Below are 17,245 nucleotides of genomic sequence, written 5' to 3' on the forward strand. Positions count from 1 at the left end.
AACATGCGCCCATTCTTAGGGGAAAAGAAGCCTCTTCAGGCAGGAGTTAACCCTGTAACAAATATCATACTTGATGGTGAAGCACAAAAATCTCTCTAAAATCAGAACCAGTCAAGACTGATCTGCCGTGACACATTATTCTTAGTTATTTGAAGAATTTGGCCAGAACAAAAGAGCAAAGAAATCCAAGCATAGGATTATCATTCAAAAATTAAGCTAATGTCCCAATAGGAGCTGTCTGGCCATGGATGTTTCTCAGAAGAGCTGTCGTTACAGACAGATGCCTGGCAGACTGCAAGGGACTCACTTCGGGTCTGCTGAACATCTTACCTATGAGACGTAGGTTGGAAAGAGTAAAAGCAGATGCTAGGCCACAAATGCATCTTCTCATAGTTGTGTGTGATGGCCCTGCACTTCCTTAAAGAGAGAGATGGCTTCAACACACTTCCATGTGATAGTAGTTGTGACTAGAATGTAAAATCTCCTCCACAGGCTTGTGGATTTGAACCATTGGTCCCCAGTTGGTGGCTCTGTTTTGAGAGGTTGTAGAAACTTAACAGTGGTTCTCGATTTCCTAATGTTGTGACCCTTTATTGAAGGATTCCTCAAGTTGTGGTGATCCCCCACACCACTACAACTACAGAATTATTTCATTGCGACTTCATAACTGTAATTTTGCTACAGTTATGGATCCTAATGTAAACAGCCAATATGAGACCTCTGTGGGGGTTGTGACCCCCAGGTTGACAACCACTGCCTAACAGATTGTGGCACTACTGAAGGAAGCAGAAGAGACAAGAGGCTGGTGTTGAGTGTTATCTTCTATCGCTCCCCATCTTAATTCCTTGAGACAAGGTCTCTTACTGAACCTAGAACTTTCCGATCTCAGCACACTCATGGCTCTGCCTCCAGTGCCCAGTACTGGAGTTACTGGCACACATGGAAACACCTGGCACACAGGAGCTCATGCTTGCACAGCAAGTGTTTCTGCATGCTGAGCCATCTCTCTAGCCCCACATCTGGAACATCTGCATGCTGAGCCATCTCTCTAGCCCCACATCTGGAACATCCCGCCTGAGCCGAACATTAATAGCACAGTCCATATTTAATGTAGCTGGGTGTGGCTGGATGACTGTGATCCTTTGGCTTGGGAGACTGAAACAGGGGGATCAGCAGGTTCCTCCCTCAAGAACACAATAAAGAACAATGAAAAGAGTAGAGGGGGGTTACTAAGGTGACATTCTGACAGCAGTGTGCCAAGGAAAGGGTATTAGAGGATAAATGAATTGGAAAGGAAGAAGATCAAAAGAATAACAGAGCGAAGACATCTCCTTTACAGCTGGCTAGGTATATTTCCTACTTACCATTAAGTAGTATAGCAGCTATCAAAATGTGGTCCGAGAATCCTCAGAATCCCTAAAACCATTTTGGGTTCTATAAATCATAAATTATTTTCATAACCATAAGGCATTAATTCCCTTAGGTCTTTCAGAGCTCTCATGAGTGTCCAGTGGAGGTTCTCAGAGGCTATGTGAACAACCACTAACGGAGGGAGTTCTTCCTCTCGCCAGTTTTGCCCTCTGCCCTTGGGACTGCATAAGAAGATGGTACAGGCTGAACAGGGCTTTCAGCTGTCCAGCACTGCAGGGGACATACTGGACTGACCAGTGGGTAGTGAGACCATGAGAGAAGATCTCCTCTGACAGCCTGTGCCCAGTCACACCACCACTGCTCATTCAGCATTAGGCTTCCCAGAATTTGGGGATCAGTGAGGTTTCGCTCAGACCACTGGAAACATCAGTTTCCCATCTGGTTGGCCAGACACTGCCACACATAACAGGACCAGACTGACTTGCAGCATGTACTTAAAGGAAGTTGGACATCTGAAGCCCAATTACAGAAGCTCATGGGCCCCAGGAGTCTGTTAGTACTGTCCTCAGAATGGCACTAGAGTCCAAACTCTACTGTCTGTCTTGACTCTAGGCAGCACCAAGAAAGCAGAGAGAGATGAGGCATATGGGTATTAGGTCAAGGAAGAGGCTCAACCAAGCTTCTCTTCTGGTTGGGAACTCACTCCTTTGCACACTTCAAGACAAATGGGAAACATTCACTTAAGGACCATGGGAAGATGCAGAACTCTTTCCTGTGCTTCTCCAAGTCCCTCCTAGGGATACAATTTCTCCATATGCTATTGCAGGGATATGAAACTCCTCCCTCCCCCGCAAAAGACTTGTGTGTTAAAGGCTAAATCTGTAGAAAATGGACCCAACCATGGAGAAGCTACTGGATCATGAGTACTCTGACCTAATTAATGGATGTGTATACTACTAAGGGATTAATAAGTGGCCGGCATTATTAGGAAGTAGTTGAACTTCAAGGTGACACTTTAGCTGGAGGAAATATGAAGCAAGTTCTTAGGGACTCTATCTTGTCCTGGGTCCCTCTGCTTGGCCTCGTCCTGATACCTCAAGCGCCGCCATTTCTGGCCCCAGATGTTCTACTTATCTCAGGTTTAGGGACAATGATCCCAGTGAGCTACAGTCTGGAACCTTGGGAACTGTGGGTCCAAATGACTCTTTCCTCCTTCGATTTCTCCAATATTTGTCTCATGACAATTCTAACATGCCACGTGTGATTGCCTACCTATGCTTATTGGGTTGTTTTTTTTTTAAAAATATGTATTGACTTCTTACATGAGACTTTCAACAGGCCAGAGAGTATTGTGGGAAACAGTAACAGAAAACCAAAGAACAGGAGACTGTCAGTGAAAAAATAGCTGTTTATAAAATAATGGCCAGTTCCACGTTCTACTCCCTCCAACATACTCCTCCCCTCTGGTTTATGGACAAACAGCATAGCATGAAACAACAGTGCCAACGATCCTCCCAGTCACCTCCTTCTCATGCAGCACCAATGCCCTGGGGAGGTGGAGGGAAGCAAGTCCCGCATGACAACCTTCATTTGGAGGACAGGCTTAAGCTCGCGCCCCTACTAAAAACCAGAACCCCCCAAACTAGTTCCAAGCATACTAAAAACTCTAACGTTGTTCTGTTTTGTTTTGTTTTTGAGGCAGATGCTTGCTGCTTGGCAACAAGATTGGGGCTCAACAAACTCCTAAACAACAAAATAAAACGGGATTGGTTCCCCTGTGGGTGAGACAATAGCACCCGTTAAACACATACTGTCTTTAAAAAAGCAAAGGGCATGGGGGGTACTCCCAGGACAGGCGCGAATTCACTGCTGGAGCGCTGTGATCTTCTCCATGGCTGCTGACAAGCTAACAAAGTCACATTTACTTCCCCCCAATAAAAACATCCCCTTCAATCACTACGTGTATGTTTAACTCTTTTGGAGGCAGAGGCTGGACTTCCCTGGAAGAGCAGAGGAAGGCAGGCAGGCTGTGGGAATACCAGAAATTCACCAAGTGTACTCAACAGAGGACGGCTTTTATATGCAGGTATTTGAAAGTAAAGGACCAAATAAGGCAAATGCTAACGTGTGGTGTTTGTGAATAGTGGGTCTTAATTTTTCCCCCTCGCTTGCATTTCCAAGTTGGTTTCATAGAAGGCTTCATTGTAATCCAGGACCATTGTTTTGCATTAATTTCTATGACAAGGAACCCAAAACACAGGGTGCCCGGGAGTAACAAAACAGAGTTGGGGAGACAGTCACAACTTGGCACAAGTGTGACAAGCTGTGAAAAAGGCAATGTTTCAGGATCCGTAGTGGTGTGGCTTTCCTGGAGCAACCTTGTCGCCTGCAGACAGAATCATATTCTTTCCAGGCACATTGGAGACCCAAGTCAAGCTGTGTTTTATTTTTTATTATAATAAACACAGTTCACTGTAACAAAGACATAGTGGTGGTGATCAGCTGACAGCCAGACCAGCACCAGGAGCTGGTGGTGAGGGCCCTGGGGGTGGGGAGGGAACTGATAAAAGGCCAGCCGTCTGGAAAGTTCTCTTTAAAGAACTTGAAAAGGCAGTGTTGTCTTATGAGACTACCACAGAATGCCAAACTATCTAGCTGGGCTCCTTTCTTGTCAGTCACTGCAATTTGTAATTGAAAATGGCAAATCCTTCAAAATCCTGGCCTCTCAGCTTCCGTTTTGCTTTCAGATTTCCAGAATAAAATGAAAGTAGTTTGTACACTGTTTTAAGTGGGCAGACTGTTTCTTACCCAGAGTTTACCTCCGGTTTATCATAGCATCATTCAGATGTCCCCCAACACACCTACTTAGAAGTCTCTACAATTATATGTACACTTAGGAGTTTGATGAAGTAGAAACAAACAGTTCACAGCAAAGTTACAGAAGCAGAAGCTAAAACATTCTGGTTAAATTAAAGCCTTGAATTCAGATTCCTTAGAGGGAATATAAATCATCTTACCATATCTTGAATGGCTAATTTTTCACAATCCAACTCATATCTCAGTCTGTTTCTATTGTCCATTAACTGTAAGAGAGAAAAATATGGCATTTTGATTAAAGATAAGAATACAACACCTAAAATGCTTTCCTCAGGAGAACGTGGTAAAAACACATTTTAATGAGGGAGAAAAATGGATCACAATATGACCAAAGAGAAAATTAATTTCCTACAGATTATTATGCTTTGATAATATTATTATACCAAACATAATATCAAAAAACAATGCTAATGTACTTAGAACTTTCCTTGCCACCCTCAAATATGACCTCACCATGCAGCCCAGTGAGTCAGCCTAGTTCCCGTAACAACTTTGCTTAACTTTCCGTATGTTACATTCTCTTGCTTCAGATTTTCATGCTATATTTATTTGCATATCAAATTATACTCATATTGACTAAAAATTCCTTTTAAAACCACACATTTTATCTCTGATCCTACGCAGTTTTTTTCTTGTTTCTGTTTTTGTTTTGTTTTGTTTTTTGTAGTTTAATCTCTGTTTTTCTTGGTAAAATTCAAACCTTAATTTAGACCTTTGCTCAGCTCAATCAATTAATTGTAATTACTAATCTGATAAACATCTCCAGTCACAGTCAAGACTATATTGTCTACTGTTTATTTAAGCTGCCCACTGATTTGTCACCCTGGCTCAGAACCCCCTCCTCTTCCTATTCATCTTTTTTTTTTTTTTTTTTTTTGGTTTTTCGAGACAGAGTTTTTTTGGTGCCTGTCTCCTGGAACTGGCTCTGTAGACCAGGCTGGCCTTGAACTCACACTCACAGAGATCCACCTGCCTCTGCCTCCTGAGTGCTGGGATTAAAGGCGTGCACCACCACTGCCCGGTTTTATTCACCTAGGTGAAACACAAGTCTGAGCCTAGCACAGTGCCCAGGTTTCTCCACGGACTCAGAGGGCATCCAATCCCTTTGCATGAGTGACCCTTTCCACTATGTCTGATCTTTGCCATCCTCCGTCTCATGTACCTCCCCGCCCCAGCTAGTGAAACCACACACCTTGCCCTTTAAAAGACGGCTTCTGATGGCGCTTAGGATTCCCTTCTGGACTCTCATTTTCTTTCTGCCTAGCTCTGTCTGGCTTCTGGGAGACAGTTCAGCCAGCTTTGATCTAACCCAAGCTGGGCACACCTCCTACAGCTTCCCCAGCTTGCTGAGCATCACACTCCTACTGTTCCCTCTGCCTCCTGGTCTGCCACCTCCTAGAGTGGCAGTTTCAAAAAGAGACTGTGAGGTGGCAGCAGATGGAAACAGGCTTAGAGTCTCTTTTGTTAGATCCCTGGAATTAAAGCACAAACGCTACTGAATTCTACACTGTAAGGCTGTGATCCCAGACCGTAGGTGAGAGTCACACCCGCTTTCAACTTTCTTATTACAGCTACCGATTAAAGAAGGGAACCTGTGTTTTAGCTGATACTTGAGTTTGTTTTTTCCATTCGTTCTTGTTCTGCCTGCCTCTTCCCCATGCTCCCTCTAGTTTCCCTCTTTGTGCTCTACAAGAGATTCTCACTTTGTCGTCTCAACAGGTCGCTCATACAGCCATGCCACTTGTCAGAAAGTCCTGGAATACACTTCCCACCACTCAGCAACACTCACACTTGGACGCCAGCTTCTATGCTCTCTTGTCTTCTGGGAAGCCCTTCCAAGAGGACCAGGAGAAGAAAGAGCACCGAAATGTCTGCGAAGATTTTCTAGAATCCTCCAGATGGAGCCAGATTCTCTTCTCCATGTGTTACTCTGCTCTGTGATCTTGGTCCATGACTTCACAGCAGGCACAGTGTGTGTGTGTGCACACGTGTGTATGTGTATGTATATACATACATACATATCCACACATTTAAACTTGTTCTGACAGTAGTGCAGTGTGTGACATTCAAAACTACCTAATAAACATCACTGAACTAATTTACTGAAGGGTATTAGGAACAAACTTCAAAGATCTGTTCTTTCTTGTTCAACAAGGTCTGACCTGCTTCCAGATGGCAAACCACTTCCAAACACAGTGTGGTAATATCTCTACTACATACATTGTAAGCCTGGGAGAAAGAAGTGGGGGTGCAAGAACTAGTCCACAGGGCAAGCCAGAAATAAAACAGGAACCTAGGGGTTTAGATTCTTTCTTCTCAATAAGTGAGTCTATATTTTGCATCTGTATTAAGTTCCAGTAATTTGAAGGAAAAGCAAGAGAAACACAGGACTTTCCGAGGATGAGTGTGTAGTGGCCTTTCATTTGTATGTTTAATAAATAAAGCTTGCCTGAGGATCAGAAAAGTACAACAGTCACACTGCCCACCCTTACAGACCAGGCAGCAATGACAGACATCTTTAATCCCAGTAGCCACACTAGTTTGCCATAGAAACCAGGTGGTAGTGGTGCATGCCCTTTATCCCAGAACTAGAGAGGACTATAAGATGGGAGGAGACAGCTCTTAGGCTCATCCTCATTTCTGAGGTTTCCTGGAGGCGAGATCACCATTTTCTGACAAAGGTTGAGATAAGAGCCAGTGGCTGGTTGCTTTGCTTTTCTGGTCTTCAGGTTGTACCCCAATATCAGCCTCTGAGCTTTTATTTTTGTTTTTGTTTTGTTTTGAATTTTGTTTTTTGAGACAGAGTTTCTCTGTGGCTTTAGGGTCTGTCCTGGAACTAGCTCTTGTAGACCAGGCTGCCCTCGAACTCACAGAGATTGACCTGCCTCTGCCTTCCGAGTGCTGGGATTAAAGGCGAGTGCCACCACCGCCTGACTCTGAGCTTTTGTTAATCATGCTTCATCAGTGAGCTGAAAGAGATCTGCTATACTACAGCAGATTATAGTGAAAGGTCCAAAAACCCTTTCATAGGGAGTTGCATATCAGATACATGTGATTCCTAACAGTAGCAAAATTACAGTTATGAAGTAACAATAAGAATTATTTTATGGTTAGTGTCACCACAACATGAGGAACTGTATTAAAGGGTCACAGCATTAGGAGGGAAGCTAAGAACCACTGTGCTATAGTTATCCAAAATAGAGCTGGCAAACAGAAACACATTGTGAGTCATATACTTAAATTCAATTTCAGAGTAGCCTTGTTAAACGGTAAAACATAACACTAAAACTATATTTTTATTTGTCCCTACAAAAATACTCCAAATATCAATAAATATTAGAATTATAAGGGAAATATCTCAAATTTTATATAAAAAAATTTAAAAAACACATGTATATATAACTTTTTCAATTTCAATTTCAATAGGGAAAATTGGAGAGCTAAGTTCTTATCTATGTAGATTTCAGGAAACTTACAAATAAGAAGGCAGATTCATTATCTAAATTATTGAAAACATGAAGGTTTTTTCCATTCATTGAAACAAGCATTGGTTTTTTTTTTATTATTTAAAGTTAAAATTGTTCAAAATGAATCTCCTCAGTTGCATTGGTCATGTTGCAAATGTCCATTGGTCACGTGTGGCTGGGAGAAAGAAAGCCCTGGGCTGCACAAACCTAGAAGCTGGGGCAGCCTGCGACTGAGCGGGGTCAGTTCACACCAGGCATGGTTTGTGTCCTCGACCGCTTACAGGGAACATTTTTGGCTTTAACCGCATATTGTTTTCCACACGGAGTAGGACACCTCCGTAATTCATTCTCCCCAGAGGTAGAGAAGATGAGTGGTCTGGGAGATTTTAATCAACAGTGCACTTCCTCACAGGTCGGGTAAAAGCAGAATCTGGATATTTTATTTTTACAAGAACGGAACCAATCCTGAGACTCTCGGACCGTCTCCCCACAGACGCCATTTCTACTCTGTAACAGAAGGGCTTGCAGTGCTGCTGAAGGAGACCAGGTGACGCCTGAGAAAATGATATCATTTCGTGGAAAGCTGCCTAGCGGAGGAAACCACAGCCTGACTCCGACCTATCAGTGTTAACTACCGTTCTTGGAACGAATTTTATCTATTCTCCAGGAACATCCTACACTGCAAAATCAGACCCCAAACTACTTGGGTCTGTGTGGTCATCATGCTTTTGAAATGTGACTTGTGTAATTGAAGAGCAAAGGTTGTGTGTGTGTGTGTGTGTGTGTGTGTGTGCATGCGTGTGTGTATATTTTCTTTCATTATTTCTTTAAATATTTTTATGTATATGTATGGTTGTGTTGCTTTCACATGTGTCTGTCTGTAGTAATAAGAGCAGCGGGGCTGCGTCCCCGGCTGCCTGCTAGCTTATGCCCGAAATAACAACACATAAACTGTATTCATTTAAACACTGCTTGGCCCATTTCTATCTAGCCTCTTCTAGGCTAGCTCTGGCACCTGGACTAGCCCATTTCTAATAATCTGCTGTAGCCCATGAGCTGGCTTACCAGGAATGATCTTAACTTGCGTCTGCCTTGAGTGGGAGAATCATGGCGACTCTCTGACTCAGCTTCTTTCTCCCAGCATTCTGTTCTGTTTACTCCACCTACCTATGTTTTAACCTATGAGGGCCAAAGCAGTTTCTTTATTGCTTAACCAATGAAATCAACAGATTGATATATGACACTTCCACATCATCTGTCTACCAAGTACATGCCCTGTCCATAGAGGATCAGATCCCATGAAACGAAGTTATAACTGGTTGGTTGGGTTCTGGGAACAGAACCTAGGTCTCTGGAAGAGCAGCCATGCCCTTAACCCCTGAGCCTTCTCTCCAGCCCCAAGATCCATACTTTCAATTTAACTTAAAATTGATAGTTGGCTCGGTTACTGGAAAATACATACATTTCTTGGAATAACTTGGGGATGTGGGTCTGCCTTTCCATCTGTAAATTTTATAAACTCCAAATGCTTCTTCATTCTATGTATCCCTAGAGGAGTGTATTTCAGAATTTCGGGCATGGTCCTCAGCACAGGTGAGAGAGTGTGCTGTCTGCACTGGGAATCACAGTACAGGGGAGATGCACAGGAAACGAGCGTTCCTCAGGAGACTTTAAGCAGGGCAGCTTTGGGGGGAGGGAGTTAGGGTAAGAGCTACTGCTGAGGCGCTGTGCATCAGATGTATGGGGATTCTTGGTTTTCATGATACCAATATTGGCCCAGCAGAATAAGCCAATTTATTCTCACTCAAAAAAGATGTGGCAATGTAGTCTCACTCTTAGTGATTGATGCTCTCAAGCAAAGGTTCAATACTCCAATGAGTTTTCAGTAAGAATTTTTATTTATTACTAGCCCCTTTATTCCAGATAATAAGGAAATACGTTGTTAAAATGACATAATGGGGAAATGTTTAAGTCAACTTTCTTTACATTTGAGGATACCCTGGACATGATGTCATTTCACCAATGGTGCTGATATTTCAATTTAAAAAGAGTCAGTTATCAATGTAAAAGATGTTCGTACCTTTCGAATAGTTCGCTGATCCTGGTCTGCAATCTCTTTCAGACATATAATTTCATCCTCTGTAAACAAAAGGAGAGAGAGGCCGACCATGAAATTACACACGTATGCCCCTGTATTCAAAGTGCCTGCTTTGGGGCAGGCCATGGAGGCACGGGCAGGCGTGGTGTTCACGAGTCCTAGCAGGACTGTGACCTTCACAAATGCCCTTGACATTCACAGCCTTCTCCCTGCTGTTAGGTTGGCCAGTCAGATCGGGAGTAAGAAATAAGTGTGGCTGAGGGCTGGATGCTTTTCATCAGTATAGCAGTGGGCATTCTTTGCCGTTAGTTCCAGCCAATACAAAGTGCTTTTGCGGGTGGCTCTTTATGATTTGCCAAGCAAGACCACAACCTGAGAAAGCATCATCACACCACGTCAGGAGAGAAACGGCGTCACAGAGGCACGACGTCATCCTGTACCACAGGACACCGTTCTACAGCTCATCTCGCCAATGCTCACACCCGTGTTCTTAGTCTTTGTCCTGCTTTCACACGGTAGATTACCAGAACATCATACAAAAAACCCAAATATAATGGCTACAGTCAAATTTTAAAGGCACTTTACAGCAGTGTACTTCTGGTGACAAAATTGTAATTTTTATTGATGCTTATTGTCTAAACAAAAGGGAATCTAAAGTGCCGAAGGAAAAAATTGCATTTATAATTTGGATCAAAAGTTGAGTGTGAGTCCTGGCATTTTGTTCTGAGAGACTGAGCTTGCTTCTCCACAAGTACACCTCAACATGTTCCCTTATGTGTGCTACAGTGAAGGAAAATGAGCACGTCTCTTTACAGCACCTCTAAGCGAAGCATAGCAAACTGATTAGCACTTTTTTCCTGCTAACGCTAATGTGTATTTCTGGTTTTTTTTTTTTTTGAAACAAACACTCTGAGTTCATTCACATGGCTCGGTCGCACAAACACAGATACGTCCTATGCTCGAAGCAAAGAAAGCTATTTTAAGAAAAACAAAGACAGCTATCACACTGCTGTCTTCTAGGTGTAAGTAACTAAACACACGTCAGAGGAAAAGCCAAACACGACAGTTTGTGATGTGTCATGTTCTCCATGGAAGAGCCGGAAGGGTTACCTAGTATTGAGTTTTCCTTCTGGCTCATCTGCGCTTCCTCCTCCAGCATCGCAATCACCTGCAGCAGCCTCTCATTCTCCGTCTTGCATTCCATAAGTTCTTTTTCTAAGCTGGCCTCCTTGCCTAGATCGTCCTGCAAAGACAGGGAATTCCATATTTCTACGCAGGGAACCAAGGGTTTAAATATGCAACCCCAGGACAATGCGGATACAGAGCCTCTATCATATAATTTTCTGAATTCTATTACACACTTATAATATGAATAGCAAAAAGGAAGGGGACTAAATAGAATGGGCTGGAAGAAAGGGCTCAGTACATTCTGTACAAAGACCCCAGCACATGGGGACATTTTATTGACAGGAATTATGCATATCATACTGTTTGTGTGCTCTCATCATTCAGGTCAATTCATTATGGAGGCTGTGTCCGGGGAGGCAGCTGGGGCCCCTCCACCCACACTTCCCTCTCAGGATCTGAAGTGTTCTGCCCTGTAACTAGGCAGGCTGGGGAGACCATGGATGGGCAGCACCAGGGGGTGGGAAAGTGCAAGACTAAGGAGGGGGCTTGTTGCTTTGTGGCACTTCCCAGTGTCAGTGCTGCCAGTGTCACGAGGAGCCCATCACATGTCAAAGGGGTGACGTGTGCAGGCTGGGAGCCGCATGGAGCCCATCAGGCGCCCAGATATCCACACAGTTGGTTTTCTTCTGGGTGGAGGAGCCACCCAGAGGCAATTCATATTCTGAACATTAACGTGGCTTTGCATGCCTGTCACAGGGGCTGTGCAGGCAGTTAACGCTATTGAAGACTAGGGTTTAAATCTCTATGCAAAGTGATTACCTTGTAAGAAGGTTTCAGGATAACTTACAACAAAAGACTTTAAAGTTATAGTTTTAGCAAAGCAAACTCATTTACATTTTTATTATGTGTGTCTTTTGTTTAAATCGTGCCATGTCCGTTATGACAGAGGCTTTTTCCTATGCAATGGAAGTTGATTTGGGGAGGCTACCCTTTTTTTTTCTTCTTCCTCTTGTCCGCTTCAAAGCTATTGAAAACATCTGAATATACTCGCCTATGGTTGTCTACGTTTTATGGACACACTTTAAAAAATTAAGATGTCAGGGATCACGGAGGCTGGTGCAGAATTTTATACTCCATCACGGATCATGCAATTTAAAAATAACGGTTGCATTATTATGCTAAATAGGAAAACAATTCTACATGTCTTGCTTTGAAATTCCCATGGACTTGAAAATACTTTTGAGCTTCAAAGTAATCTTAGCTGAATTATGAGTGGTTCCTTTTACAGTAATTCCATGATTGTAGATAAATACAAATAAATAGACACTCAAAAACAAAGTGAGTTTTCCAATGCACCGATTTTCTTCTAGGACTGTACTCTGACTTAGCTTTAGAGAAACCAGAAAGTAAATTATTAAAATGTTTCTCCCTGTGATCATAATTTTTTAAAAGAAAAACAAGCATTGAAATATTTTATAGTACATTAACAAACCCTTTAAATTAGTGACTTACTAATAGAATTATAATCTTATACATTGGGCTTAATAGCATTTGAATATGCTGTTGAGTTGAGCTTGGGTATACAAATTACAAATCTTTGAGCTTTTGAATCTTTACTCTATTTAGGTTATCCCAGCATAATAATCACTAATTTATTTATTGTCTTTGGAACAGGCTAGTATTCTATAGCCCAGCCTGGCTATTCCAGTGAGATTTATTTAGTTACTTACATACTGATTTATGTGTATGAGTATTTTGCCTGCATGTATGTCTGTGCCATGTGTTTCCCTGGTGCTATTGGAGGTCAGGAGAGGATGTTGGATCCCTGAAACTGGGGTTACAGACAGTTGTCAGCTGCCATGTGGGTGCTGGGCATTGAACGCGGTCCTCAGGAAGAGTAACCAGTGCTCTTAACCACTGAGGCATTCCTTAAGTCCTTGCTCTTGAATTCTTCACCCTTCTAACTAGACAACCATAGTGCTCAGATCCTAACATGCAGAACTAAAGGAGTACTAACTGGTCTAATGAACAGTTAAGAAACAGCATGGTTTTCTCAAAAAAATAAAGGGAGGCTCAGTATTTCTACGTCTCACATCGTTAAAATTAAGACAATTACAGAATGTGTTGTTTATGGTCTAAAGGAACACACACATATGTATATATATATACATATATATATGTATATATATATACATATATATATATATATATGCTGTATATATTGAACAATACCAGCTTGTTTCAGAGTTTATTTGACATGACACCTGGCAATTCAAGGCCATTCATAGAGGGTTACATGGATGCCTGTTATTGTCCATAACCTAAGAACTATTTGAGCAAATCAGATGAAGATTAAAGTAAGAGCAGCTTCCAGCTAATGTTTTCTGAGCCCCTGTGTGGGAAAGCGAGACCCAAGGAAAAGCCACTGAAGTGAGGCGCTCTTCCTCAGTCCATCTGCAGCCCTGGCTCTCCAGAGGTGAGTCTTTAGCTCTGTCCCCACCATCTGTCAGCAGCAGGAACTGCAAGTAATTAACTATTCAGACACCCAGGGAAACAAGGACACTTCATTAGCAAAGGGAACAAAGCCTTAGTCCTGGCTGCTGCCTTCCTCTCTCACACTCAAGTGGCGAGTTTTGTGGTGATGTTCCTTCTGCCATCTGCCCCACATTGCTAGCTCTGGCTTGCTTAAACCATAAATTTCCTTAAAAATAAATTGCATTCATAAAACAAGGTTGAGGAAAGTTAGTGATTACTTCTAGGTTCAGTATAAACCAAGATCACATCAAACACAATCATCTTGGAATTTTACATTCATGAACGTACTTTCTCTTCTCTTGTTTTTCTTTCATTTTATGAAAATGAGGCCTTTAATTGGTAGGATAAATGCAGTTTCTCTTGTGAATATGCATAAGGTTCACAGTATGTCTAATTGCAGGTCTCAGAACTCCAAGCTGATTCTGGAAAGAAGTGCTTTCCAAAGCAGGACCATGCAGAACCTTCCTTCTCTTGATGTGTTCTTGCCCGAGTGTCTAGGCATCATGTGTGAACATGCTGGAGAGGTGGCATCTCAGGTTCCAGCCCAGACCTCCTATGCTGGTCTGTATCTGAGCAATCTCTGCAGGTAATGCATATGAGCCAGGGTCTGAGAAGTTCCTGTCTCGGAGCTGTCTGTGTGCCTTCTCAGCAGTTCTCTTCTGTGACGTTAGCATCTCAATTCTGCAGACTCCACGGATGGCACTCGGACATCTCAATCTGTGGATGGCGGGAGTGGAGGGGAGTAGGACTGTGATGTGTGCTCTTGCTTCGTGACAGCCACACAGAAGAGCAGGTGCTTCCCAAATGAGTGACAGCCAGGAAAGTGGCACCCTAGGGACAGCGCAGCCCTGCAGAGTGGCCATCCGTGAAAAACACTTCCGATCCAGTATGGTTAGCAACCAACAGATCTGTTCGTCAGTGGAGGGTGGGTGGTGAGATAAGCCACACTGATTTCCCACAGAATCAAAACAGGAATGAAGTTGTTCTCAGGAAAACTGAGATCAAGGATGTCATCGGAAACCCAGGTTTCTGTCACTTGAAAATCCCTGTCTGCCTTTCACTGGTTGCACATGGAGTTTAGGCTCCTTGTTTACTGAACTTGTCCTTCTCTAGACAGTCTCATCAAATTCCTCTCAGAACCAAGCCAGGAGCGACAGCATGACTGTTTATTAACATAAATAAGCTACTGGTGTGATTTGATTATTAGAAGAATCAATCAAGTCTTAAATAGACTAGGCAAAGCTAGTTTATTTCACATGTTTTCAAAAATACTCCTCGAGATTTCCCCTGAATATTCATTCGTTAGTCATGTTTGTGCGTGCAAATGGCGAGGACGGGCGTGAGCGCCACAGCATGTGTGTGGAGGGCAGACGGCAGCACTGTGGAATCTCACCTTTAAGCTCTAGGGATGGAACTGATGCCCTCAGATCTGTGCTACAGGCATTTCACCTGTTGAACTATTTGCTGACCCTCCCCTTGGCGTCCTAACCCGTTCTCTACGTTCTATGCTCCAAATGCAGCTACAGGTTAGCATTGAGCAATGTCTCAGAGGATTTCTGAGCCGCTAGAGGGGGCAGCTATCTATGATGAAACTTTAAATAGAAACCCAGTCAAAAGCCACAGTTGAGACACAGCAAGTCTTAGGGAAGTCTGTTCCAAGGGAATTTAGTAATATGTTTTTCACAGGCTGCCTGCTATCCAACTTCTCTGAAATCCACACTACAATTCTGAAATCTGAAACCCTTCCAGCTGTAGGTATTTTCAGACAAGGGAGACTCAATGTGGATTGGTGGCCAGTGTGTGTGTGTGTGTGTGTGTGTGTGCGCGCGTGTGCCTTCTGGCTTCACCTATTTATCCTCAGTCCTGCAACCCCCATTCAGTCATCTTCTTGGTCTTTAGAAAGTCATGAGAAAATTCTGTCCTGCTTCGGACTGCTCGCTGCTGGGCTCCAGACGGTAGTGCTGAGCTGACAGGAGATGAGAATGAATTCGCCTTTCTCTTACATTCCTCCCAGGCAGAACTTCAAGCTATCCTTTCTGCTCTTCACATTGTGTTTGCTCTGACCCTGGGTCTAATCAGGAAGATGGTGACTGGCTCCTCTTGCTAGGGAGACCATCAGTAGGGAAATCTGAGATTTTCCTTCTCGACATCTTGATTTAAAAGTCGTTAGCGCACTGCCTGTGACAGGAGGAAAGCGCAGTTCTCCAGCACTACGGGGGACATCCTGAAGACTTCTCCTTCAGGGCTTCCACTACGTAAATCCAGATCCTTGACTAGGCCATGGAAAAGATTTTCAGAATGATCTAGTTTGCAGCAGAGTTGGAGTTTATTCAGAGAAAAAAAATTAACTTTCATTTAAGCATGAGGATTTTAACAGAAAGAAGCATCAGGGAAAAAGTAAGAAATACCCAAGTGAGAGGCATAGTTCAGTCACATACAGTCATTGCAAAAAGGACTTTATGAGTTCCTTATCTCCAAATGGTTGCTAAAAACTGTGAATGAGACCACAGGGTGGTTCTTGAGATGTGTTGAACAGAATTACAATTGAAAACTTAAAACTCCAGAAGGTAAGGTATCTTCACTGGATATGAGTTGGGTTTGTGAGACTCCCAGAGAGAAAAGAAAGATCACAAAGCTCAGATACTCATGGGCCTGACTGGTATTTTAACAGGCTTAATGGAAATTACAATCTCCTTTCTTTAAAAAAAAAGATTGTGTGTGTGTGTAGAAGTCAGAGACAATGGATCCCCTGGGCTGGAATTATGAGTGGCTGTGAATGGCCCAACATGGTTACTAGGCCCAGAACATGGGTCCTCTGGAAGAGCAACCAGAATTCTTAACCCCTGAGCTATCCCTTCAGGCCCCAAAAGTGTCTATCAAAGACATTTATTGTTAGTAATGTTTATAATGAATATTGCTAAACTGTGTTAGAATTCTTGATTCTCAGCTAGCAAGAGCCTTCTGCTCAATTCCGTAGTAACAGGCTCTTTGTCTTTCTCACACCCCCATAATTTCTCCTGTCTTTCCATCCTGCCTCAATTCTGTTCAATCCCAGTTGGCTTGTTGGAAGTCTCTGGCTTTGTCCCTTTTCAGCCATCTTGACTACAGAAAGGATGGAAGGCTTAAAAATTACAATAAAAACTCAACAGTGTTATTCTCTAGAACAGGATTTTTCTTGTCACTGGCAAGTGGGCAATTTCATTTCCATTATAAATTAAAATTTGAAGACAATTATGGTGCTCCTCTTTATAATTACTATGGATTTTCTAGAATGTGCCATAGAGTAGTAAAGTGCTGGACTGGTTTAGATTGTAGAGTGAGTGCAAAGATACACCGAACCAACCCCTTTCATCTTTCTGTTTCAGTGGATATGTGTGTGCACACGTTTCTGGATGGGTGTGTGTTTGTGTGCCTGTACACCTGTGTTGTAGAGGCCGAAGCCAGGAGATGGCATCAGCGGTCTTCCTCTTTGACTCTCTCCCTTATTTGGGGGGACGGAAACTCTCACTGGGCCTGGGGGCCACAATTTATCTAGACAGGGTGACAAGTAAGCCCTAAGGTTTCTCTTGTCTCAGCCCCTGCCTACAATGCCACCATGCCTGGCTTTTCTGTGGGTGCTGGAGCCTGAACCAGGGCCTCATGCTTGCAGTTTGCTCATCGCCTCAGTCCAGTTCTTACTCTCTTTTTTAACCCAGAATTATTGCTATCTACAACCCTATTTACATTGATTACTATTAACTATAATTTATTATAAAAATGAATTAAACTT

General features: G+C 43.0%; 1 protein-coding gene across 1 annotated transcript in view; it reads right to left on the bottom strand.

Moving 5' to 3' along the window:
- The window catches only part of C4H10orf67 (chromosome 4 C10orf67 homolog), an 88,659-nt gene that overhangs the window by 43,338 nt on the left and 28,076 nt on the right, over positions 1-17,245 (bottom strand). Inside the window, exons 6-8 of the mRNA XM_075971189.1 lie at positions 10,924-11,056; positions 9,796-9,854; positions 4,389-4,454 (exon numbers count right to left, since the gene is read on the bottom strand). Of these exons, the coding sequence (XP_075827304.1) occupies positions 4,389-4,454; positions 9,796-9,854; positions 10,924-11,056 (258 nt within the window). The remainder of the gene's footprint in view (positions 1-4,388; positions 4,455-9,795; positions 9,855-10,923; positions 11,057-17,245) is intronic.

The sequence above is a fragment of the Microtus pennsylvanicus genome, chromosome 4 (assembly GCF_037038515.1).
Source record: "Microtus pennsylvanicus isolate mMicPen1 chromosome 4, mMicPen1.hap1, whole genome shotgun sequence".
Lineage (NCBI taxonomy): Eukaryota > Metazoa > Chordata > Mammalia > Rodentia > Cricetidae > Microtus > Microtus pennsylvanicus.